A 25,171-nucleotide genomic window follows, 5' to 3' on the forward strand; every position below is an offset into this window, starting at 1 on the left:
AAATAGTGTCTCTTAATTTCATACCTGCTGTTTTGGCTCCTGGGGATTTTGGGTCAGGCTTGTGTTGATAACACTCTACAGGATGCTGATGACAAGCTCCTCTTCCTCCCCTCCTCTCCCCGTGCAAGCTCAGCTGTGAGATCTGATGTAGTGAGTAGCTGTTTGTCTCCTAGAAGCTCGACGAGAGTCTTCCCCATCCCTTCTCCTGGTGCTCAAGTGGGGTGGGGAGCTGACACCAGCAGGAAGAGTCCAGGCAGAGGAGCTGGGCCGAGCCTTCCGCTGTATGTACCCCGGTGGCCAAGGTGAGCTTTGCCCATGTGTCTGGTCCTGTCCTGTGACTGTGCCAAACTGTCCAGGCCAGCAGTCACCAGCATGCAGGGTGCTCAGACGTCTGTGGGCTGTGTGCAGCCTGTGTGACTTGGGTCTTTACTGGTTTTGTGCTTTTAGCTAGGATAGGGTAAACAATTCCAGTGGGTTTTGCACCCAAAGCTCCCTAAGCTGGCTAGAGATGTCTGCTGCAGTGGGTAAACTCTAGCATGTCTTGGAGCACAATTAGCATTATTCCAACTAATGTGCCAGTATTCACAAAAGAGGAGCCGTTCAAGTAAGATATGTTCTGATGCAGCAAGTATGAATTTCCCTATGATTAACAAGGAATTAGGTCAGATGTAGAAAACAGGAAATCTTACCTTGGAACAAAGGGAATTCTGCCTTGAGCCAGGAGAATAGGAAGGTAATTTCTCCATATTTTCTCTGCCATAATTCTCACTCTGAAAAGCATTTAGTACACAGGCAGCTCAGCAAGAGCTTGGAGGGAAAAGACTAAGATTGCCTTTTTTATCCAAGTAAAGAGTCAGAAGTCATACACTGCTGCTGTATTGATCTGATGAGACCAGTATTGGATACCACTTCTCCTGTACTTGTATGCTTAATTAATTCCATTTAAGTAATTAAATTTGAAAGTAATTAAGGTAATTTAAATGAAATAAATTTCCTTCTGGAGTAAGAAAGAGTTGCCCTCGGTGGAAGAGGATTGTGTCAGGGAATACTTAAGCAAACTGGACATGGTAAGTCCATGGGCCCTGCAGAATCATCCTTGAATGCTGTGGGAGCTGGCAGGTGTCACTACAAGGCCACTCTAGATGATCTTCAAAAGGTGGTGGGGACTGGGGGTGTGCCTGAGGGCTGGGGGAGAGGAAATGTCACTTCTAGCTTCAAAAATGACAAGGGGGACCAAAGGAGGCTGGTCAGCCTTGCAATCTGAGGGACAGTTATAGAGCAGCTAATCCTGCCTTCATGACAAGGCCTGTGTGCCATTCTTGAACAGGGGAATGGTGAGTTAGAAAGGCTGGGGACTTCCCAGGCCTGTTGTGGATCTCTGAAGCCAGAGCTGAGAGGATCAGCCATTGACTTGGACAAGAGACTGGGGAGACAAGAAGACAGGGTGCAGGAGAGGCCATTCCAGTTGAAGCACAGGGACTTGATTGCAGTGGAATGACCCAAAACCTGAGAGGAGACCTGTCTGCAGAGCTCTGGTCAAGTGGAGTGCAGTTACCAGCAGGTAGGGCTGAGCCCTAAGGTGTTAGTCGATACCATTTTTGAGCTAGCTGCTCTGTATCTGGTGAGCACTGAGTGGCTTCCCTCTTGCTCACAGTAGAGCTTGGTGTGAGCATGTACAAGGTGACTTCAGTCGTTCTGAGTCATGGCTTTGGAGATGTCTGCTTCACACAGTCACTCGTGGAGAAGGAGAGATCTTATTTTGCTGTGAGATGCTGTGTTCGTGGGTAGCAGATGGAACATGGCAGCTTTGTCCAGATAGATAGCTGACTTGCGGCTTATGTCTGTCCTTGTCTAGCAGGGTGTTTCTTTGAGTTGTGAGCTCAGAGCTGGGAGCAATTTTCCTATCTTCTCATGCAGTGTGACTGGGTACTGTGCAAAATCATCATGGGATTCCAGGCAGCAGGGAATTAGTCACCACTGCACTGTCTTTGGAGGGTCTCACTCCAGCTGCCTGGGCCGCTTTCTGCCATTCCTGATCTGACTCCTGTGGTTGACTCAGCCATCATAAACAAACCATTAGTTCGTGCTGTGAGATGTGCTTTGGGAGCCAGGAGCCTTGCTGCTGAACAGCTCTGCTTGCAGTTCTGATGGCAGACACGCGTCGAAGGAGGCAGGGGTTTGTGCATCTCAAGCTATCCAGGCAGGCAGAGCAGTTGTGGAGTGCTCAGGGAGGGCTGCTGCAGAATTTGGGCAGCATCAGATTTCACTGGTGGATGTTTGCTGTTTTGTTTTTGTTTTTTTTTTTCCTCAAAATGAGGTTTCCCAGGTTAAGCAAAGTCTGAATCCCAGTGCAGTCATTGTCAACAGCCGCAGCAGTCTTCTTCGGAGAAGCCTAAATGCTGGCTATAGAATTGATTCATTCTCTGCATAACTTCGTTGCTACAATGGAGTCTGTTGTCTAAAGCAGTATATTCAGCTGATAGTTTTGCAGGTGTCAGAATATCCATTTTGAGTTTGTTCTCTGTTCCAGGTGACTACGCTGGTTTCCCTGGATGTGGCTTGCTCAGACTGCACAGCACCTACCGTCATGATCTCAAGATCTATGCCTCAGATGAGGGACGAGTTCAGATGACAGCAGCAGCTTTTGCAAAGGTTCTTCCTCCCTTTTAGGCATCAGTTAGGTCTGCTACATTAATCTTAAAATATGCCAGTTCTAAAGGAAAACCTCTGGTGATAAATAAAGAGCTGTCATAGGAGCTTCCCCCTCTCTGGTGGGAGGATGGTGGTACACTAAATAGCAAGTGTATGGGGCAGTACTGGAAATCTAGTGTAGCTGCATATGTATGCTATGTTTAGTATCCTGTCCAGGATAGGACTCTGGCTGGTGAAGGGGTTATTTATGGAGTATTTGATGTCAGAGCACTTCAAACCTGTTGCTGAGTATTAATTGCCTCCAAAATGAGTGTTTCTTGGATGACTGCCCAGCCAGAGTGGTTATTCTTTGACTGCTGGATTTAAAATGGAAATGAAATGTCTTTGGTGCAGTGTGAGGTGGAGGGCAAACAGGTTCATCTGCAGTTAAAGCTTGAGCCAAGGGTGACCTTAGCTGTCCTTCAGAGCCTCTGCTGTATCACCATTTCCCTGCAGACTGGGTTGTCTGCTCAGCAATTGCCTAGACAGATCTGGGCTGTGCAGGCTGTGCTGACCTTTTGTGTCGAGTAGCTCTAGGAGCATTCCAGAGTCACTGGTGACTGTAGGTACTGTTGCTGTATAACTGCTCCTTAAGGACAGTTGGGATTTCACTTAAGTTGACTGAAGGCTGGCCATGAAACTACCAGAAATGCTTTTTGCTTGGGTTGCACATAGCTGAAACCTTGTTTGGTGTTGCTGTAGGGTCTGCTGGCCCTGGAAGGAGAACTGACCCCCATCCTGGTGCAAATGGTGAAAAGTGCCAACATGAATGGTCTCCTGGACAGTGACAGCGATTCCCTTAGCAGCTGTCAACACAGAGTGAAGGCACGACTGCATGAGATCATGCAGAAGGATGCTGAGTTCTGTGAAGAGGATTACGAAAAGGTAAAGCACCTGTGGGGCTTTATTACTTCCTGTATCTGGAAGGAGAATAGTGGTGGTTTGATGTGAAGCCTGCTGGTATGTGAACAGTAGTTGGTTATTCTGAGATCAGTTCAAGATGACAGGATATAAACTGAATTTAAGAAGGGAAAGGGCAGGCCCCTGCCCTTCTCCAGGTGATAATCCTCAGTGTTGCTCCATTGTCCCCTTGAAGAATCTTCCTCTCCTATTAGAAGTCCCAGGGCATTTTATTCTTACGGGTGTGCTAAAAGAAGAATTCTCATGGTTTGCTGCACGCTGCCCAGTTGCTGTGGGCAGGCAGTGCACCTCGCCGCATCCCAGATCTGTGCTCTGTGCCTGTGTGAACATGTTGTTTGGATACGAACCCTTTTGTGTTCCTATCAGTGTCTGATAAGTGCAGTGGAGAGAGCATGGGCTACATCCAGCACAGCAAGCAATAAAAGCACTACATCCGCTTCTCCAACAAGTCCCCAAACCACGGTTTTTCCCAGGTTGAGATCTGGTTACTGGCCTGAAATCCGTCACCATTAAGGAACAGATTTACCATCTCAACTATTTAAAACTTCTGTGAAACCCTTCTGCTGAAACACAGAAGCAAAGTTAGACAAGAGTGGATATTGTAGGTGGAGGGAGGTCTGATCTGGTAGGAGCAGTTGTTTGCTCCCTCTGAGTTTGGTCCTGAGAAAGTTTTAGGACATGCCTAAGTACCCCTAGGAATAGGCCAGCTTCTTGCACTCTGCTGGGGACACTTCTGTATGGATCAGAAAGCAGTAGAGCTGCAGAAGGCAAACATTATGTGTTTCCAGTGTGTGAGGATACTAACTAATCTCTACTGGTATCTTCTCTCAGCTAGCACCTACAGGCAGCGCTTCTCTGCTCAACTCCATGACGTTTATCCAGAACCCAGTTGAGGTCTGCAACCAGGTGTTCAGCCTGATTGAGAATCTCACCTCCCAGATACGAAAACGTCTGGAAGACCCAAAATCTGCAGGTGAGCATCAGAACTGGAAAGAGTCTGGAGCAGATTCTTTGTTGTTACATCTTCAGAACTCCCAAACACCACTGTGGTTTATGTTTGTAGCAAAGAAATTCTAAAGCAAAATGCTGTATGTGCTATTGATGTAGAAGGCTCCTATTTCACTTTAAACTACAGTTAAAGAGAGCTGTGATGTATAGGGAATGATATGTGCATCTTGGGTTTGGAGTGAATGTGAACAGCAGCAGTATAGCCTGGAGAGCGAGGCCTGACTTTTTCAGGCATTTCCTGTAGGGAGCTCAGGACTATAAACAGTAAGTTTATCAGTCATGATTTGCTCATCTCTAAGAACTTTCCTAGTAACAATGCAGAGGTTTTTAGGAGGCATCTGTGGGACATTTCACACAGTTTATGGCAGATATGAGCCAACAGGCAAGTAGCTTCACTTTTCTCAAGTATTTTGGGAGTAGCTTGTTTCTGCAGGTTAAAACTCCATGCAACAGGTCCAGTGGATTTTCCAGTCTGGGATCTCTGTGGGTGACATATGATCAGAGCCCTTCTGTGCTGAGAGAAGGGAGTCATAGCTGTCACTTGAACTCTACACGGAAGCAGTGAGGATGTGAATGTGGTTGGGTGTTCTCTGTGTTTAGACCTGCAGCTGTACCACAGCGAGACTTTAGAACTGATGCTGCAGCGCTGGAGCAAGCTGGAGCGAGATTTCCGCATGAAAAACGGGCGCTACGACATCAGCAAGATCCCTGATATCTATGACTGCATCAAGTACGATGTGCAGCACAACTGTGCACTCAAACTGGAAGGCACAGCTGAACTCTTCAAACTCTCCAAAGCCCTGGCAGATGTGATCATACCCCAGGTACAGTCTTGCGCGTGTGATGATGCCTGTGGTGTCAGTTTCTGACCCTTTCCCTGTCTTTTTTCTTGGCTCTCTTGCACGTTAACTCTCAAGGCAGCATATCACAGGTGTTCCTCAGATATATCTCAGACGTGTTCGTATGAGGCCAATACCATTTGTGGCTTAAGGAGCTGTCTTCCTGGATGGGGATTCTGACAGCATCAGAATGATGAGATGATGCAGCAGCATTTCTGTGTTCACTGTAGTGCATTATAGCACAGCTGCAAGCTGCGTGTGTGCTACAGCAACTTCCCGTTCTCCACATTCAAGACTGAACAGGGGGAAAGAGATTTCTGTTATGAAGTCAAGGCTTGTTCTGGCAAATTTGTTATTCTTGTCAAACCAGAACTTGTTCAGTGTTCAAAGTTGGCTTGTTTCTCACGAAGTTTATGCCCATGAACATGGGAGGAGAAGGGAGGGCCGCATGCAGTGAATCTCTGTGTTGACCATTGTTCTGTTCCACTTCTGGCAGAAATGCTTCATGCAGATGGGATGAGCTTCTACCAGCAAGGTCCAGTTGTGCTTGTGCCCAGAACTGGTCTTCTAAACTTCTTCACGGTGTTCCCGACAAGATGCAGTTTGGCTGTTTCCAGCAAAGCACTTCAAATTTAATCTCTGCAGATAGCAGTTGTTGCATTAATGCTCATGCCAGGCCAGGACATAAGTTTGTGTGTCATAAGAGGGGTTCCCTGATGGTACGTGTCTCTCAGCTGCTGGAAGAATAGTGACAGTCAACGTACAGACAGCGGGAGAAGTCTCTGTCTCTTGTTACCCTCTGCAGTATGGGAAAAAAAATAGAGACGGGTTTTGCATGACATTTCCCTTTCTGTCCTTGCTTAAATGTAGTGGTCATTTTGAAAGGACTGTTGATGTCCAGCCTCCTTTCATGTGGATGTAGCAAAGAACCAGGGCTTAAGGGTGTCTGTTGTTTTATTCCCACAGGAATATGGGATTAATAAGGAGGAGAAACTGGAGATTGCCATTGGCTTTTGTCTTCCTCTCATTAAAAAGATCCAGTTGGACCTACAGAGAACCCATGAAGATGAGTCTGTCAACAAACTACATCCCTTGTAAGGACTGTGCTGCTGGTGGCAGGGAGGGCAGCTTTGGAGCAGTGTGTGGGAACCACACCAGAAGAGTGTACTGGTGTGGAAGGAGCCACTCAACATACATTGGAGGACACACCAAGAGGGAGGCATGGTGGTGCTTCTAGAACAGAAGAGAAATAGAAAGGCACCTTGAGACTGCTGAGTGGGAACATGGTGCCACAGGAGCTAAAGCCCACTGTAGTTGAATAGCTGTGCCTTCATCCTTGTTTCAGCAAGGGACAAGTGCTAGTATGATGAGGCCACCTCTGCCCCACCATGTGTCTCCATTAGGATAACATAAAACTTGCTGCTTCTGTGCCTGGTGCTCTCACTGTTTGTTCTGATCCTGCTGCTCTTCAACAGTGTGGGGTTATGTTGTTCCATTAGGTGTCCAGAAATGCTGCTGTATGAAAGATGGCAATTCACTGGCAGACTGTGAGTAACACTGGGCTGGTTTTGGTTTAGGTACTCAAGAGGAGTTCTGTCACCAGGTCGCCATGTTCGGACACGGCTCTACTTCACCAGTGAGAGCCATGTGCACTCTCTGCTCAGTATCTTCCGCTATGGGGGGCTCCTGGATGTAAGTGTCCCAGCAGTGCTCACAGAGTAAGCCTCCCTGCTTTTTCTCAGTGGCCCTTCCGAGGTGGACAGTGTATGTTTGTAGTTTGTCCCTCTAGCCAGCTCCCCCAGTGATGGTGTGCATTAGTGACCTCCAGCCAGCTCCATCTGTGCTGTGTTTGCATGTTGCAGCTCCCTGCCTTTCCAGCATGTAGGATTGTTCTTCCTCAGTCCTGACACTGCCTGCCTTGCTTGTACAGAAGCATGTTTTCTCCAAGAGCTGTCTGGCTGGTTTCAGATGAGTAGAGTCCTACCTGTGTAGGAGGATAGCAGTACAAGGCAATGGGATGAGGGAATTTCTCTTCCTGCTTCCTGCAAGCCTTTATTTCAAGAGCTTGACCCTGTTATTTAGTGATTTTCTGTCAATTCTAAGTCAATAGATCAGTTTGACTTCAGGTTTCAAATGCATATGGGGTGCTCTCTACCAGAGGGACAAATTGCACATTTTTAGGGGACTAACTCATCCAGTCCAACCTTCACTTGTTCGCATAGCCTGCTTCCTGAAGGAATTGACATGCAGACCCTGAAAAAAGCTTTGCTTTAGACTCCTCGAGAGGCTCTCAGATTTATCCTCCCATTTTTAAGCATGATGTTCTGAAATGCCTTGAGAATTTGGGCTTGCTGAGCAGATGTGACTTTTGATGTCCGTGGAAGCTCAGTGTATCTGTAGGCTCTGATTGTACAAGTACCTCTGAATTGCTCACTGGGTAAGGCGTCACTTGTTTCACTGTCTTGAGTGTTGGAGGATGCTGGGTTGCCAGCACAGGGATATTAGGCTGCATCTGGGTTCATTTGTCCCAGTGGGGTTTACTTCATATCCATCAAGGTGGTGAGATGTCCTGCAGCAGCAGCAGTAGCATTTCAGGTACAGCCATTCCCTGGCTGTGTTGAGAAGCAGTGTGGGGTGGGCTGCCCTGCCGCCTGGAGCCCACGGTGCTGCGTGGCCCTCTAGCCTTTTCATTCGGCATCATGTAAAAGCAGCTTGCCTTTGTCCCTTACGTAGCACAATTTCCTTCCCTGTGCTTTTACTTTGTGAGATTTCTGTAGCCGCTATTTGGGGATGACTGTGTCTGGGAACCTGCTGGGTTATGCTTCCTCCAGTCAGCATGGCACAGGGGGCTTGCGGCTGGCTGTGCTCAGGTCTGCACACGGGTTGTGTGGGGAGCTGTAGTGTCCCTCTATGCAGTTGCTCCTTCCGGTAACCACCCCCTGCCCTCACTGCATGGTCATCTCTCTTCATGCAAGTTAAGCAAGGCAGTTTTTGTCCTGACAGTGTTGTTATCTTGTGGAGAGCCAAACTTCCTGAGAGCCATTTCACTGAGTGCTGCAAGGTGTCTGCTGTTGCTTATTCCATGTGACTGTTTATGTGTATATATCAGGAAAACAAAGACCAGCAGTGGAAGAGAGCCATGGACTATTTGAGTGCTATCTCAGAGCTGAACTACATGACCCAGATTGTTATCATGCTCTACGAGGACAACAACAAGGTGAGGGATGTAGCTGTAGGATAAAATACTTCCTGCCACGATGCAAGGCCCAGTCTCTGAGAGATGAGTTCAGCTGAGAAGTCTGTAGCCTGAGCTCTCTCCACTTGTGGGTAAAGATGGATGGATCAGTAGCACAACTGCTAGGTTTTATTTTTAGGTGGGAGGCAGTGATCCAGTTAATGCTTGTTACGTGACAGCAAATGCCACCCTGAGCAGGAATACCAAACTCAAGTAACCAATACTGTCTATTTTAAAGCATTTCCTGGTACAAAAGAATTTGTGGTGTCTTAATATTAATTAAAAAGGAACAGTAGGAAAAAATAAGTTAAAAAAATTATATTTGGATTTTTTTCCAAAATATTTCTAGAAAATATCCAGAAATTCCACATTCATAAACTTTGTTTTATTTAACAAATACACTGCTATAGTCAGGGACTTATATACTGGTACCTTCAGGTAGTAAAGAGGATAATTTCAAAACCATATGGAATGTGCAAGCTGATGGTGATGACCATAAGCAGGTTGAATCCCAGCTCCTGTACTGCAGGAGGCTGTAGTGTGTGAGGATGCAGTCCCTTTCCGCCATACAGCATCAAGTTAGAATTTTGTATTCACAGAGCTGATGTGGGGTTCTCATGGTAGGAGTGAAATATTTCCTGGTGCCATTTGTAAAAGAAAATAAAGAAGGTCTGTATAGAGCTCTCAGGAGTGGTGTAAATCTGTTAGTAAGTAGAGATGGTGAAACTTTTTTTTTTACATCATTACAGCCAGATACTGTAAAAGCTTTGGCTTCCTTAAAAAAAAAAAAAACCACAAAAATTCATGTTAGAGACAGTTACTTAAATCTTGGAACAACCTGATTAAAAATCCAGGAGGGAACCAGTGTGCTGGTTTTGCAGCAGGCATGGGTCAGAAGGGACTATGTTTCAGACTTCTCTATAGAGAGATATACATACAGCCTGATTCCTCAGAGGACCATTTTGTCCTCTGGTGGCTGTTGTCACAAAATAACAACAATTTGAATGCCTCAGCTTTGTGCCAATATAGGCTGTCCTTTTGGATGAGACAAACCTAGAGCATTTATGTTCATGGTTTCTTGTTGCTTTCGCTTTCCTTCCAAAAGGATGCACTTGGGATGCGCGCCGCACCAGTATGGCGAGATGGCCAGATCCAGGCCACGGCCTGTGCTGACAGTGGCACTGATGATTATTTATTTACCTGTTCCCTGTGCCTCACGTTCACAGGACCCATCTTCAGAAGAGCGTTTCCATGTGGAGCTGCATTTCAGCCCTGGTGTGAAAGGCTGTGAGGAAGACAGAAACGTGCCCACAGGGTTTGGCTTTCGCCCTGCCTCTGCAGAGGTGAGCGTGCTGCCTGGCTCTGGCTGCCCTGCCAGCCTCTGCTCCCAGCCAGTCTCCAGCAGCAGGTGGTCCTCTGAGCTTTGCTGTGTGCCACTAGTGGGCTGCACCAGGGCTCACCATGGCAGTCTGAGTGTCCTGCTATCCTCCTGGGCTGCCCAGAGCTGGAGATGCAGGGCTGGGCAGTGCCTGGGGAGCGCTTGCAGAGCCACGTGCCTGTAGATGTCAATGTTTCCCTGCTGCAGAATGAGGACAAGAAAGCAGACCAAGGCAGCCTGGAGGATCTCTCCAAGGAGAAGAGCATGGATGAGCCAGACCACGGGCAGCAAAGGTCTCCGCAGCTTTCCGAGCCGGTCAGCATCCAGCGAAGGTCACCGCTGATCAGGAACCGCAAGACTGGCTCCATGGAGGTAACGATGCCTTGCACACCCCTGGTGGTTCTAATGAAGGTCTTTTGCTTGGTTTTGGTTTCCTGGCATTCCTTTTAATGGCCCAGAGTTTGAGTTGATTCTGGGAAGAGATCTGCAGATGTTAAAGAGGGATGTTTTGGAAAACAGGCCTCCCAGACTCCTCCTCATTCAGGAAGGACAGGGGGAGCACAGGTCAGAGGAACTGGTGAGGAAAAGCAAGTAAGGAAATGCTTAAAGCCGCAGGTATTATTTAGATTATGTGCTCTGTAGAGGCATCAGGGTAACCAGCTGCAAGCCTGTATGCAATCTCTTCACCTAACTGTGATGACTCCCCTTAGGCCCTTTACCTCTCACAGTTCAGCTTCACATTTCTTATTCCTTTCTCCCATCTAAGATCTCGCACAGACCAGAGGTCCCTGCCAACTGGTGGGTTTCCTACAGAGGGTTTGAACTGCCAGGGTTTAGAACTGTCCTGTTCACTGGTCTGCAAAAAGTAACAAAGATCAATTTTACTGTTCTTACTTCTCTCCTTCAGGGCTGTTACGTGTCGTAGGGCTAGCTGCGCAGGCAGCAGGCACCTTCAAAATGCTCTAGAGTTGCCCCTCCTTTTGGAGGAACTTTACAGGCATTTTTGCTGTATCTTTTCTGAACCAGTGAAAGCACAGAATCGGGGCTCAAGGTATTTGTTAGCTGGGCTTCCATCTCTGTGTCACTTACAATGTAATATTTGCATGCAGCAGTTGGGCTCTTTGTAAAGGCCCATACTAAGTCAAAGGGGATATACTTCACTGCTGCTAAAGAAGGAAGCCCCACTGATCCCAGCAAGAGACTCAAGAGACAAGGAGCTCAGTACCTGAGTCCCTTCATACTTCTGAAATCTCCACTGATCCACAGCCCAACGCAAACTTGAAATTAAAATGGAGCATGCACTGTCACAATCTTGGCATATGAGTGCTTTTATGCTTCTTGGGAGTTGTGATTTTAAGGAAAAGGCATACTTTTCTTTCCCTTCAGAGACCAGTGAGTGTGACACTGATGATACTCTTTGTCTTTGCAGGTGCTATCTGAATCTTCTTCCAAATCAGGAGGTTATCGCCTCTTCAGCAGTTACTCGAGACAGTCTTCTGAGATGAAGCAAAGTGGCTTAGGTACTGTACTTGACCTGTAACCAGCCTGCTCACATGGACCTCTGTGTTTCTGTGGGCATGTCTGTCTCTCTACATACACATGTGGCTTAAGTTCCTTGTATGTCTCTCTGTATGTTTCATGTTTTCTTTTAGTGTTACTGTTTAGACCACTGTAGAGACTATCTTGTATTTCCTTTTGTGTATGATCTTCTCCTTCAGCTTCTAGCAACAGAAGGTGCACTTTTGATCCCTTATAGTATGTGAGCAGCAGAGCAGGCTGCTTACTTGCAGGTTGCCTTCTGGGTCGACATTGCTGTCATTTGTTCTACCATTTCTGAACTTATTAGGAAGAGATAATTTTACATGAGAACTGGTGTGCTTTCTGTTCTGCAAAACAGTAGTTTATATGCAAAGGTGCTCTTCATGTAAGATTATTGTATTTCTGCCTTTACTTCATAAAAATCTCTTCTGCGGAACAGATCCGTCATCTGCAACGGTGTTTGACAGCTCTGTAATTGAGCTGGAATCCCTGGTTAGCCATTCTTTGCATGGTAGCCAGCAGAAGAGAGTATTTTGGGGTACTTGGTGTTTTCTGCTTGTCCTTGAGAATACCGCTCCCTGTCATGCTAACCTGAACTATGGCTTAGTAGTTGAAATTCTTCCTGAAATATTTTTACTAAAGCAAGATCCGTTTGGAAATTAAAAAGCTGTCTTTGTGTCCCAAGGTTCAAAGACAGCTGTGAAAGCTAGATCTTGCAAATGACTAATAAGCACCAGGAGGTGGAAATGCCCAAGTTATGCCTGCTTTTTTCCTTTAAACGTTTTTTACCTTCTGGCCTGGTTCTAGATTTGCAGCATTTCTGATTCATCAGTCCCTTACTCTGTTATGTGGACATCCTGCAGCTAAGAGGCCTGAAAAAGCCTGATCGTTTCTTTGTTGCGTTTGAATGAACTGCTGCTTTGGAAGCTGGTCCTTACCAAGTAAAGGGAATTTTCTCCAGAGTGGTTAGGAAGTATTCCTGGAGTCTGCCAGCTAAACTCCCAGCCAGTTGGAAAAATCTAAGAAGGAATGCTGATGCACATGATTTTCATGAAGGCACAATAGCCTTGGCCATAGTGGGTTTTGAATGTGCTGTTTCATGTGGTGCATCTACTTACTTTTGCCTTTCACAGACCACCTGCAAGATATAGTAGCTGTAACAAGCTGCCTTGTTTAGGCTGGAAGATACCTGTGGCTATTCTGTGAGTCCATGTGAATCAATACAAGCATTTGTGAGGTGTTGCACAGGCAGCTGCTTGGAGGATTACTGAATACATCAAATGCTACATACAAATTATCTTTACTGTTGGTATGTCTGAGTACCAGAAGGCATGTGCTCTGGAAAGCAGATATTACAGTCTACTTGCCACAGCCTTTTCCAGGTTTCTGAGGAATCTCTGTTTGGCAATAGAGAAGACTACAGCTCTGCTGAACACTTGTTTAGTACTACTTTTCCTTGACAGCAGAATTTGAAATGTGATCCCAGCAGGTTTAATCCCAGGTTCTTACCTGACTTGTCTTGCTGGGAAGCCTGTGCTTGTCAGTCTGCCAGCTGTGAAGCTCTGCAGAGACAAAACGCTGAGCAGGAATTGATAGTCCTGATCTGCGACAGTAGACCTCTAGCTGGATACTCAGCCCAGCCATCTATGGAGTGTTGCAGCTGCAGGCCCAGAAGAGAGACCCCAGATTGCACAGTCCCTGGTTCTTAGGATATCTGTGTTTCTGTGAATTTCTCTTAACCTGAGAACTGTTAAGAAGGATGATGCCTCTGATGCCTCTACCTGTAGAAGTCAAGCTCTTCAGGGAATCATTCTGATTCCTTTCCTGTTTGCAGAGATCTGGTTTCTTCTGCTTTTAGGATCTGAAATGTGCTCTCTAGAAATAATATAGAACTCATAGGAGCTTGAACTTTGCCTTTAATGCTTGTCTCAGCAGTTGTGCTATGAGGGGTTCATTCAGATACTGCTTGCTGCCCCTGACAGTGGCAAGCTATCGGGATCTCTGAGAGAACAAATTCTCTGGGAGAATGTCTGTTCAGGTCTAACCTCATGTGTTTAGGCATGCAGGAATGGGAAGCAGGATAGAGCTCCTATAATAACTCTGCTGCTGTACCTGCCAGAATGGTGTCCTTCCTGTAATTTAAAGCCTTGAAATGTCTCTTTGGAAAAGGAGTGGCCCGCAGCTTGCTTTGTCTATGCAAAGTGATGCTTTGGAGGATGCCACATTTTTTGGGGGGGCAGGAGCAAGTGCATTATTGTGGATTGTCTGCAATAGTGTGTATGCTTCTAGCTTGAGAAGCCTGCAAAGGTTTCAGTGCCTTTCTTTGCATCCAAGAGTACTTCAAAATGAGGTGAAATCACTCCTTGCTGTTTGAGCAATAGAGGTGTTGTATTGCCAATGGGCATGAAGCTTTGTGCTGAGACTCCCATAGGAAAATAATTGAAATTTATTAGGGAAATAAGGGAATTTTGTTAAATATCTGAAATACTGAAGGTACATCTGAAAATCAAATATACAAAAAAGATCCACCACATACATGAATTGCTAGCAAATGTTGTTACATCTTGACTAAGTGGCTCATATGTTTAGGTTAGATATATGGAAGAAGTTCTTTATTGTGAGGGTGGTGAGGCACTAGAATGGGTTGCCCAGGGAAGCTGTGAATGCTCCAACCCTGGAAGTGTTCAAGGTCAGGTTGGACAGAGCCTTGGGTGCCATGGTTTAGTGTGAGGTGTCCCTGCCCATGCAGGGGGTTGGAACTAGATGATCTTAAGAACCTTTCCAACCCAGACAATTCTATGATTCTATGTTCTTTAGGATGTGTGTGTGTGTTCGTTTACTTTGGCTACAGTGGGCTCCTGGAGTTTGCTGTAGGCAGTTGCTGTTGTCCATAGAGTCATCTCTGTAAATTCTCTTTTGGCTTTAGGGTGCTATCAAGATGCCTCTGTCTACAGTGGCGTATCCTTAGCTTAATGATTAGTGGCACAAGGTTGCTCAAGATAGAAAGTCACAAAACTCCTCTGCTCCATTTTTATCTGTTGAGGTTATTTTTGTTGCTGGTTTGCTTTTAAGTGGTGGAAGGATGATTGGGAGCATCATCCTGGCTGCTGCTTGACAACGCTTCTTTTGCATTCTGAGAGACTCTGGTTTGTGCTGAGCCAGCACTGGGCTTCAATTCCAGCCACGAGGAGGAAATTGTCTAAGACTTGTGTATCAGTCACCCTGCAGGCAAGAGTTTGTTGCCTGTTTGTCCAAGGACATGTATGTGCTAGTGTATGCTGAGGAAAGCTACCAGCAGCATCACAGTGGTGGAATAGCTGAAGTTCAGTGCGTATGAGAACCCGTTAGGTCACCCCCCCACTGCTCCCGGGAGCAGATGTCTTTAGCTTAGACCTGTGAGTAGCTCTGTGATAGTTCTTCCCCTCATTCACCTCTTGTGAGACTGCATCTGAAGTTCTGCTGTCTTGTCCTGGGCTTCTTACTGCAAGAAGGTGTGGATGTGGCGGGTGTAAGACCATAAAGGGGCAGTGGAGGAGGGTGAGGGCTGGAGTACACAACCTTGGAGGAGAAGGTGGGAGAGCAGGGCTTGTTCAGCTCAGAAGCTCTGGGGAGTGGAAACCTTTATACTGTTCAGCCACCTAAATGGGAGGTTACAGAGAAGACAAATCAGTATAGGCAGGATCTTTTTAACAGTAGTAACAGTTGTACTGTTCCAGCTAAATACTAATAGGCAGTATGTCATTTTTTTTGCCTTGGCAGACAAGGTGGAACAAGATCAACCTGCTTGTTTCTGGAAGCCTTTTATATGTGGGAGTAAGGTTGTTTTTAGTAGTTAGTATTCTCAGTTCAGAATGCAGCATCAAGATGGCTTAGCAGAGAACTTATAGTGGGTTTGTCTGGCATATAATAAGGTTTTGTCTCACTCACAGTTGCCTTCCTCAGTTGATAATGTTTCAATTGCTCTATGTTCCCTTAAATATCACATAATGTCAGTCACTCTACAGAACACTGTGCTTTGGAGAAGCAAACACCAGCAATTGCCAAAGCCACTGGTATTAGGTTGCCCTCCTGTGCATGAGAGCGTCTTGCATGCCATATTCCTCACTATAGGATAGGCAAAGTTCCATGCTGTGGGTGCACCTGGTGCTTTGCAAGGGTAGTTCATGGAACAATTGGGTCCTCTCTGGAGTAGCCAGACATGACCAGATGAATGTGAAATATCATCTGGGCAGTCATTAGTGAACGCAAGCTCTCTGCTCACACTGCTTTCCTTACTGCTTGACAGCATCATTAATCCACATTTGCTAATTAACAGATCAGGCAGTCCTCTCTTCCTCTCGGTATCCTGCAGAAAAAGGAGCTTTCCAAAGAGAAGGGGCAGAGGAGCAGAAACATGAAGCCCTGTGACCTGGACATCACTGATTTGGCATCCTGGCTTTTCTGACATGAGTATGTAGATTTGCTGATTGGAGGGTGTCAAGGTGTTTCTCCTAGGGCAGGGCGAAAAAGCCAAATGGAAATAAACCCCTGGATGGAGACAGGAACATTCCTGGTGCTGAGTTTTGGGCTACCTGTGGTGCATTTGGCACTGTTGAATTTAGAATGGGAAATACTGCATCCCTATGCTCCCTGGCATCATTTTATTTCCTGAGGTTGCCTGTGAAGTGGCCAGTTCATTCCTTATTCTTTGACTAACCCTGCTTTTCTGAAGTTGCATGCAGTGGAGATACAATACTAACACCTTCCATGCCTTTCCAGGGTCACAATGCACCGGCCTGTTTAGCACCACTGTGCTGGGAGGCTCCTCCAGTGCCCCCAACCTCCAGGACTACGCTCGCAGCCATGGCAAAAAGTTTGCCAGCAGCCTGACATACAAAGACGGTATGTGTGTCCCTGTGCAGCAGTGGTTAATCTGTGGACTTTGGTGTCTCAGGATGCTACTGAGGCAAAGACAGACTGCTGAGAAGAATGACAGTAGAACGTGCATATTCATCACATCTACAGTAATGCATTTTATCATATCCCAAGAAATTGTGATTCTTGGTAGGACAAGACAGGAGCTGTTATTGTGTGAGGAGTTTTATGCTGATGTATGGTATTATAACTCAGGGTTCCCAGCATCTGAATGGATGTAAAATTATCTGTCCCCTCTTATTCTTCGTATTAGTTCTAACAAATGGTATTGTAGTCAATACTTTACAGAGTCTGAGTGCCTTTCTTACTGGAATCATAACAAACACTGGCACTGGTGGATTACAAGGTGGGAAGATTATTAATTTGGAGCCTTTGGGAAAAGCAGGAGATTGGTTCATTTGGATTTTTGTCCAGCTTTGAGGAAAGAAAAATGGCCTAGATGATCAGGGCAGAAAGCTGCTATCCAGTCTCAGAGCTATTGGAACCTCATAAATGCTGTTGTATTGAGACCATTACATATACTGGCTTTGTGTGCAGCTTTTCACTGTGTAAGAAAAAACTGTGTTGCTTCTCTCCTTTGCATGGAGCTCCCTAGCACACACCAGGCTGGGAGTGATAGAGACAGGAAGGGTAAACTGGGAGGGTTTTAAACCCTGCTGTAGCAGTCAGAGCTGCTCAAGGCAGCAAGTGCTGGCTCAGAGGTCCCAGAATAAGCTCATGGTGTTTGACACAAGACAAGGGTGTGAATACCAGGAGAGCTGCTGAAAAGGTCAGCGAGGGCTCTGACTGCTTTCCTTCCATAACTGCAAGCAGCGTGAATCCAAGGCAGCAGTAGTTCTCAGGGAAGAGCATCAAAGACTGCTTGCTCTATCCCCAGATGGGAACAGCAGATCCTGCTCAGTCCTGGTGCTGTGCTGCCTGTCTCTGTAGGCTGTGCGGTAGGAGTGTACCTGCAGCTGGCTACTCGTGTTTAAGGTCCAGAGCAGAGTCCTGCTGCATTAGCCTGAATTCAGTGCCAAGGTCTCTGCATGCCAGGACACAGTTGCACCTTCCAGTACTTAACGGGCAGACTGATTTAGCTAGTGTGTGGCTAACACAGCCCAGAATTACTCATCTGGATGTTACACTTCTTTCTTCATGTTTGTTAGTGTGCTGTGGCACTCTGTGCTAGCAGCACCTTGCTGCAGTAAGAGCAATTGTGAGGAAGAAGCAGGGGTCTTGGAAAACCAAGTAGGAGGCAAAAGGGTGTTTAGCTTCCAGAGAAGGTAGTTTGGAATGTGGAAAAGGCCTCCATCTGCATGTTCCTGCTTAAATGAACACCAATGAAAGGCTGAACAACAGCATTTAAGCCAAACATCACTAGAGCTGAATAAAGTAACATAGCAGCTATAGCAGGAGCACACTTGTATCAAGGCCTTTTTCAATCATCAGGCTAGTAATGTTTAAAATCCTTCAGATTCTGGAGCACATCTTTGCATGATAATTTTTTCCCATGGCTGTGATGCTTCAAGGCGTAGTGCATGGCTTATAGCACTTCATCAGAGACATGCTCAAGTGAAGTTAACATGCTCCTTATGTCTGAAGTCCTTTTTACTGGGGTCTGGAAGAGGGCTAAGGATCACTTCAGTGGAGAGTTGTGTCCCAGCCTCAGCTGATGGTTGTGATTTGAAGCTGACTCATCTGAAGGCAGGGATCCAGTATACTGTGTTGCAGTACCATTTAACTTGATGTGCTGTAAAGGCAAGGGGGAGATGTGGGGTAGGATGGCGGTGGTTACCAGCTGGCTGCCGCAGCTCCAGGACTAGGGTACTTCTAAGGGATTGCATGTGTAGAGAAGATCGCTGTGCTCTGTTTGTTGAGTTTGAGGAGGGAAAAACAGTTTTATGGCTGTTATACTGGCAAAGAAAATTGCAAGTTTGAGAGTTGGTTTAAATATGTTATTTGGCAAAGTCAGTGGATGTAGCTAGAGAAGCACAATGTGGGTGTGGAGCATAAATTGATTTGTGTATCTTTAGGAGTGTGTGCAGGGATAGGTGTAAGGACCCTACTGACTAGGTGGAATGGACACATGGAACATGAAAGAGAAATCAAAGTATTTTTGAATATTTCCTAAAAGTTCCCAAATAGCAGCAAAAGATATGACTGGCTGGGGTCTCATCAAATCCTACATCCAGAGGGTCTGACCTAGGGCATTCTTTTTCCCATGATAGCTGAGGAATTTCCAAAGTGGGAATAAACTGAAGTTGTCTGCATTTTGGTGGGTTTTTTTTTCTTTGGTGCATATGGAGACTAATCCATGTCTTCTAAGGCTCATCTGTTTGCATCCCATTAGCTGCATAGAATCTTTCCTTGCACTGTCTTTCTGATGGGTGATTTCTATGCGAGAGCTTGGCCTGGCCTGGAATATGGCCAGGAGAAGCCTGAGGACCACTCAAACAGTGTATCCCTAATCCTCTTAGTACTGAAATGCTTTGAGCAGCAGAACTGTAGAGGCATGTTTTCAGGGGTCTTCTCTTTGTTCCCTAATTCGTTGGTTGATTTACCTGTGAAGGCATGAATAGCTCTATTAGCTTACACTGCAAGGGTGTTTGAGCTGCACTTGGCTATGCCAGAGCTCTTCAGTTCCTTTGCAAAATGATTGTCATTTTCCTTGGGCAGAGGTGAATCCTGAGAGCTGTCCTCCTGTGCTGCTGCTTGCTTGGCCATGTGCTCCTGTGGCTGTGAGCATGGCCTCACTGCTTCTCACCCTGGGCCGAGCCTGAGTTGCTCTCAGGACGGCTGCAGATAGGGTGGGTAGGTGTGAGATGCTGTCGGTGATGGAGAGAATGTGGCTGAGGTTTTGTGGTGTCAAGAGGGACTCTGCGGGGCAGTGCAAGGTCAGTGGGGAGCCAGCAGAGCACAAGGAAGCCAAGAGGTTCAGTCAGACCTGCAGTTCAGGAGTGCCTGGGCTGCCACAGCAGTGGCAATGGGAGCACATTGTCGGGGTGAAGCAGCAGGTCAACCTCAAAGGGTAGTTGCAAGCATATGAAGGTTGGGGAATCCTTAGAAGCAGGCTGTTAACTGAGATGATCTGTTTTTATTTCCTCAGAGCTCTTGTCTATGCCAGCCGTAAAACGATTTTCTGTGTCGTTTGCAAAGCATCCGACTAATGGTACGTTTGCTTCCTTGATTTGACGTTCCCTCACACTCCTAACCCCACACTCACGTTACATTCTCTCTGCACATAGTCTCCTCTCAGCACTCTTGTGGTTTTATTGTGTCTGTACCTGGTGTCCGAACATGCTTCACCTTCCCCCATTGTCTCGCTGTGACTAACGTGTTCATTCATCCTCTGTGATGGCTCAGTTGTTCCTCTGCTGTCCCCCAAGGCATTTGTGTACCCAGTGAAAAAGCAAGAGCAGTGGCTCTGAGAATGGACTCCTAAAGCAGCCCTTAGTTCCACTGCTGACATTAAGGCCTTCTTCCATGCTCCCTTTCGGTGGGGTGGGGGTCGGGGTGGGATGCCATTGGATTTGGTGGGAGGGGGGGATATCCACTCTGTATCCTAAAAGCTTCAGCAACTTGGGTCCTTGGTTTTTACACTGCAGATCTGCAGAACCAAAGCAAGGATAGCCTGAGGCTACTCGTGTGTCAAACGGAGGAGTGCAGCCTAGGGTGGGGGAGAAGGAAGTGCTGACAGCCTTCCCCACGCATGGTGCTCCTCAGCACAGTCATACTGGTAACCTCATGGCCTCCTATCTGTAAACCTATCTGTTCGGTGGGCCCTCTGTCACTGCAGTCGTGGTGATGTTGGTGGGAGTAGGCTCACCTTTCCCAGAGATGCTGTCCTGGGAATGGTGTCTTTCCAGAGCTTTCACTTGTCTGCTGTTGGTGGACAGTGCTGGCTCGGGCCTGACGCCTTCCTAAGGTAGGAGAAGATGGGCTTCGTGCCACCGGGAGAGGCAACCTGCTGCACTCCTGGCATGCTGGTAGCTGTGGAAAGGCTTGGTAAAGGATGTCTGACAGTGCTTCTGTTGACTCCCTGTCTCTGCTTCATATTGCTACTAACCCAACACCTGAACTGTGAGTCTTCTGAGGTTAAAGACCGCTAGCTCTGTTGTAGCAGATGTCTTGCACTAGTGTTTGCTATCTGAATCTTGCACAGAAACTCTTGACAAGGTTTGCTTCACAGCACCACTCCTACCTCATGACTGCTGCTGGTGAATCAAAGCAGATCACAGAAAGATGCCAGGTTAAATATTTCTGTCTTATGCGATCAAGGCTGCTTCTGCAATCTTGTTGCTTAGTAAATATGAAGATACTCTGCTCTGCATGATCTGGAAGATGAAAGAAGTTCAGAAGACTGTTCCAAAGACCAAAGTTTTGGGAAAGATGAAAGGGGAAAGGGCGGCTAAATTGTGACTTCATTGTTTCGAATAACTGAAGGGAATCTATTTTCTGTGTTTGCTTGGTTTTGTTTATCCCAGATTGGCCAACTGCTCAATTTGTTTGTGTGTCTGGATACCGTCTGGGCTCACGTGATGTGTGTCAGCAGGATGTGTTGTTCTATCTTGCCAGCAAAACTTGTCCCAGGCACTGGTCTTTCCTAAGCCACACTGCACAGCAAATGCATCCCCCCCAAACAGGATAAATTGAAACTGAACATGAGGTTTTGCCCAAGTGGCAACATGCTCCATAATCAAGAAAGGAAAGGCAGAGATCCAGCAGGTGTGAGCTTGAAGGCATACTTGGTGTATTTGGTTTAGGCTTGGCACTGGTTTTGGCAGGAAGGGTGTTTAGCCACATGAACCACACGCCTGAAGATGCAAAAGCTATTCACAGCTCTGACTCTGGCTTTTGTTTCTGAAGAGCTGCCTCTGTGTGGTGAAATGTGATGGGTGAACCTGAGCAGAGGCCAAGATGTCACAGTGTCAGGGCCAAATGGTTTGTGCTCTTGTCTTGTGAGTCTTGGGAGCGTGACCTGGGGCTGTGTACATCAGGAGACATGCCTGCATGCTAGTGTCTTGTCTGCCATGCAAAGATAGCACAGAAGATTCCACAGGGCTGTTCCGAGTGTCTGGAGCGGTGAGGTCAGCACTTCTGTGCCCCTTCTGTTCTAACACGCCCTGAGCACTCTGCTTTCAGTCAGACCCTGGGCCGTTTGCTCTCTTCGTGTGCTGAGGTTGCGTTGGATGCAGGACTGGAACACTCTGTTTGCAGTTTGGATTTCTTGTCTCAGCTGTGGGAGGGTGAGCGCGGGCCTGACCTTCTTATGGAGCCAAACCTGAGCTGTGTTGGATTTGGAACCTGTCCTAAAATGTATTCGCTTGTCAGACTGCCACTTCCAAAGATGACACCTCGCTGCTCAGGGCCTGCCCCGGCGCTGGAGCTGCGTGTGGCAAAGCATGGGCCGGGTGGGAGCCTGGCCTGCTGCAGCGTGACTGGGGGTATGTAGATCCAAGGGTCTTCCTGGCCTGCTTGCTGCGGGAGGGACTGGGCTGCAGTGTGTGGTGCGGGTCGTTCCCACCCCGCAGCCCTGGTGCTGGCAGCCCCATGCCCACAGCTCTGCCCACAGTTTCTCTGTCCCCTCTCACTCTCTATGGCCCCTTTCCTCCAGATACATTTGAGCACCTCCACGTTGCCCAGTTGCTGCGCCGTTTTTCCTCTGACTGTGCCACGAGCCGGAACATCTCCCTGGATGCCGCTCTAGCCCATCACCTCCAGCACTGCTCCTACCACCTGCGCCTCTTCAGGAGCTGGCTGATCTCAGGGCAGGAGGACTTGGAGTGTCTTTACGGTACTGCACGCTGCAGCTGCCTTGGTCCCTTGCTCTTGGAGCTGAGCGGGGACCAGTGCTTGAGAATGCAAAGTATGCTTTGCTTCTAAAAAAAGGAAAGCATTTCCCTCACTGCATCCCTTACATCTCTGGGCTGCTGCTGCAGCAAGCTGTGTGGGCTGTTGTACCTGGCAGTTTTGGAGCCTTAGGCAGTAGCCTTTCCACATGGAGCCAGTGCTCTTTGTGTGGCTGTAAACTGTGTTCTTTCCATCTCTGGCAATTGTTCGTTGCCTTCTTCCTTTAGCCAGGGTAAGCCCTTCAGCTTCCTTCAGGTTAGACACTGAGCAAGTACTGGTGTGATACCAGGCTGACATGATAGCTCTGCGCAGGTCTCGGTGGGGTACCACAGGGTGCCCCATTATTAGCAGAGGAACCGAAGTGAATAGTAGGACTGTGGGGAGGAAGAGGCTCAAGGAGGTGCTGCAGCTGGTCACATGCAGAGTGAACTTGCTGTGGGAATTTTGGGGAAGCGAGTGCTTGTGGGATTGTGTTGTTTCTAGAGAAACAGAGTTAAGAGAGGGTAGAAACTGAGCTTCTGCGTGGCTGCATTGCATGGCATCTGTTCTGCCTGGTAGGAACTTTGCAGTGTGTCTTGTCTCTGGTGGGAAGAGGTAGGCGGTTTCAGCATTGAATCTAGCTGTTTCAGATCACAGCTTGCTGCTGTTTCTCTGGTGTTTTTCAGCCTCTGGCATGGATGGAAAGTCTGATGCATTGAGGTCTCAGTGCTTCTAAGACAAGCAGGAAGATTCCTGCCTCAGAGAGGCAGCTACCTAAGGCTGGCTGTTAACATTTACCTGGCACCATAAAACCTGCTTGGTGCATGTGGCTTGCTGCGCTGTGTGATGTGATGCATGGACCTCCTTTTTCATTCAGATCCATAGGTGTAAGGGGCAGAGGCAGTGCAGCTTTCCATGAAGTGAAGCAGCAGGATCAAGTGTTTTCAGAGCCTGAAAAAGGAGATTTTTTCTTACACAGTCTGTTTTTCTCTCAATATGGCCCTTTCTGTCAAGTTGACAATTTGGAAATGGCAGTTGCTTTCCATATATAATTAGGACAATCCTTGGTCTCCTAGCAACAAATACTAAAGAGGAGCAAAGTTGCTTCAAGGGGAGAGATGCTGGGACACAGCAGACTGCTTCAAAGCCAAGGCTGAGCTTCTCTTGTGAGCTCCACTGGGAGAAGAAACGGACTCGGGGCTTTGAGCAGCAATCTGCCATGTACTGAGCGTGGAGCTGGGTTGTGCAGCCTGCCCCAGTGCAGCCAAACGCCCCAGCTGAGTACCTCAGCATGGCAGGCTTCCCGTGTGGGAATCTGATCTCTGCAATCAGCCAGTTCCTTCTTGCTGTTCTCTCAGTCTCATCAAGCTCACAGCTAATTAGAATGCTTGGGATTCCTGCTGGGGCTCTTCTCGGACCAGGGGTTTCTCTGGTCTCTGTAGCTGACAGCCCAGCTTCTCCTCCTTGTGAAAACTGCCTACTCCTAACCATTCTTTCTTAGCTTTCAACTGTACTTCTATCCATACAAAGCAAGCATGAATTAAATGATAGAATCTGGGAGTTAATAGTGTAAGTTGGCATCCATAGTTGGAAAGGTCATCAGTAGAGCTTGGAAGCAATCTCTGGAAACCCGTGCTTTTCTATGTGGGAAAAAGAAGAGTGTGAAGTAAGTCCCTGTGGGTAATGAATTACAATGCTACTGAAGCCAGAGGTCAGCTGTGGAGGAGCAGAGGACAGCCCTGTGGTAGGGAGCGGGCAGTAAACCACCCGGTGATGTTCCATGTAAATAAATGTACATGACAAAGGGAAACCGCCCCAAGTTCAGACATAAAGCTGGGGGCTCTGATCTGACCATCACCACTTGGGATGATGTGGAAAAGGTAGAAATTTGCAGTCTGGGAAAGATGCTTGTGGCAGTGGTTGGAGTGCTCTGGAGAGGGGTGGTGGGGGATCCGAGTTCAGTGTCTGCTCCAGTGCAGGAGCCGGGAGGTTTCTAATGAGTTGAGTAGGCGCAGCTTCAGGCAGAAGTGGTTTTTCTCACACTGAGTTGAAACTCCTCACCATGGTACATGCGGGTGTCAGGAGCTTAGCTGAGTTCAAGGGGAGACCAGAGAATATGGAAAAGGCACATCAGGTTCAGAGCAATTCTGAGCCACAGGTCAGTGGGGTTTGAGGGATTGCTTGGGGGGGAGAGTCACTGCCTGCTGGAGTCTCCTAGGAATCTAGGATTGCCTGGTTTTGATGGAAGATGTGAGGCAGGTGCAGGTCTCCGATTGCTTTATAAAGTATAGCATGCTAGATGGTTGCTGCACCAGGGTGCTCGTACCCAAATCACCTTCTTACTGCTCTTAGGGAGTGCTGTGTGTTGGTACTGGGCAGCTCTGAAACAGTGTTACTGCAAGGGGAAATTCACTCCCTCCTTGAACCTCTGGAAGACTTCATGAGCCTGCTTGCACTGAGCAGATTTTGTGACAGCGTGCGCTTGCCAAGAACATGGTCTGGGGCGAGGAGTTGAAACGGGAGCGCAGTTGGCTCGGCCATAACCCGAGTGGACCTTCAGCTTTGGCATCAGTGTGCCTGGCAGAGGTGAAACAGGACTTGCAGTCCCCGACAGGAGCTGTACCCCGGTGCTCCTGCCTGCAGAGTGGCTCTTCCGGCAGTGCCGTTCTCTCTGCCGCTGTGTCAGGATGCTGCTGCACTATCGATTCAGGGTGGAGAGTCTCCCATAGCTGCTCCCCCACATCACACGCAGCCACCTTGGACATCCAAGATAACATACTTGGCAGACTCCTCTGCCTGGTCTAGCTTAAGGTTTTTCCCATAACCAAGTCTTGT

The 25,171-nt window shown here is 47.4% G+C and overlaps 1 protein-coding gene across 11 annotated transcripts in view; it reads left to right on the forward strand.

The window, feature by feature from the left end:
• Positions 1-25,171, forward strand: part of PPIP5K1 (diphosphoinositol pentakisphosphate kinase 1) — a 44,871-nt gene that overhangs the window by 14,485 nt on the left and 5,215 nt on the right. For 4 of the 11 annotated variants that reach the window (XM_062642608.1, XM_062642609.1, XM_062642607.1 and 1 more), the window contains 14 exons: positions 174-302; positions 2,531-2,652; positions 3,394-3,576; positions 4,444-4,585; positions 5,221-5,444; positions 6,426-6,553; positions 7,037-7,151; positions 8,569-8,676; positions 9,921-10,037; positions 10,280-10,444; positions 11,502-11,592; positions 16,370-16,492; positions 19,614-19,676; positions 22,122-22,301. In XM_062642608.1, the coding sequence (XP_062498592.1) occupies positions 174-302; positions 2,531-2,652; positions 3,394-3,576; positions 4,444-4,585; positions 5,221-5,444; positions 6,426-6,553; positions 7,037-7,151; positions 8,569-8,676; positions 9,921-10,037; positions 10,280-10,444; positions 11,502-11,592; positions 16,370-16,492; positions 19,614-19,676; positions 22,122-22,301 (1,890 nt within the window). The remainder of the gene's footprint in view (positions 1-173; positions 303-2,530; positions 2,653-3,393; positions 3,577-4,443; positions 4,586-5,220; positions 5,445-6,425; positions 6,554-7,036; positions 7,152-8,568; positions 8,677-9,920; positions 10,038-10,279; positions 10,445-11,501; positions 11,593-16,369; positions 16,493-19,613; positions 19,677-22,121; positions 22,302-25,171) is intronic. The other 7 variants (XM_062642611.1, XM_062642613.1, XM_062642614.1 and 4 more) reach the window with 4 other exon arrangements.

Source organism: Pezoporus occidentalis, unplaced genomic scaffold, assembly GCF_034315485.1.
Source record: "Pezoporus occidentalis ecotype Australia unplaced genomic scaffold, CSIRO_AGI_Poc_V1 ctg72, whole genome shotgun sequence".
Classification (NCBI taxonomy): domain Eukaryota; kingdom Metazoa; phylum Chordata; class Aves; order Psittaciformes; family Psittacidae; genus Pezoporus; species Pezoporus occidentalis.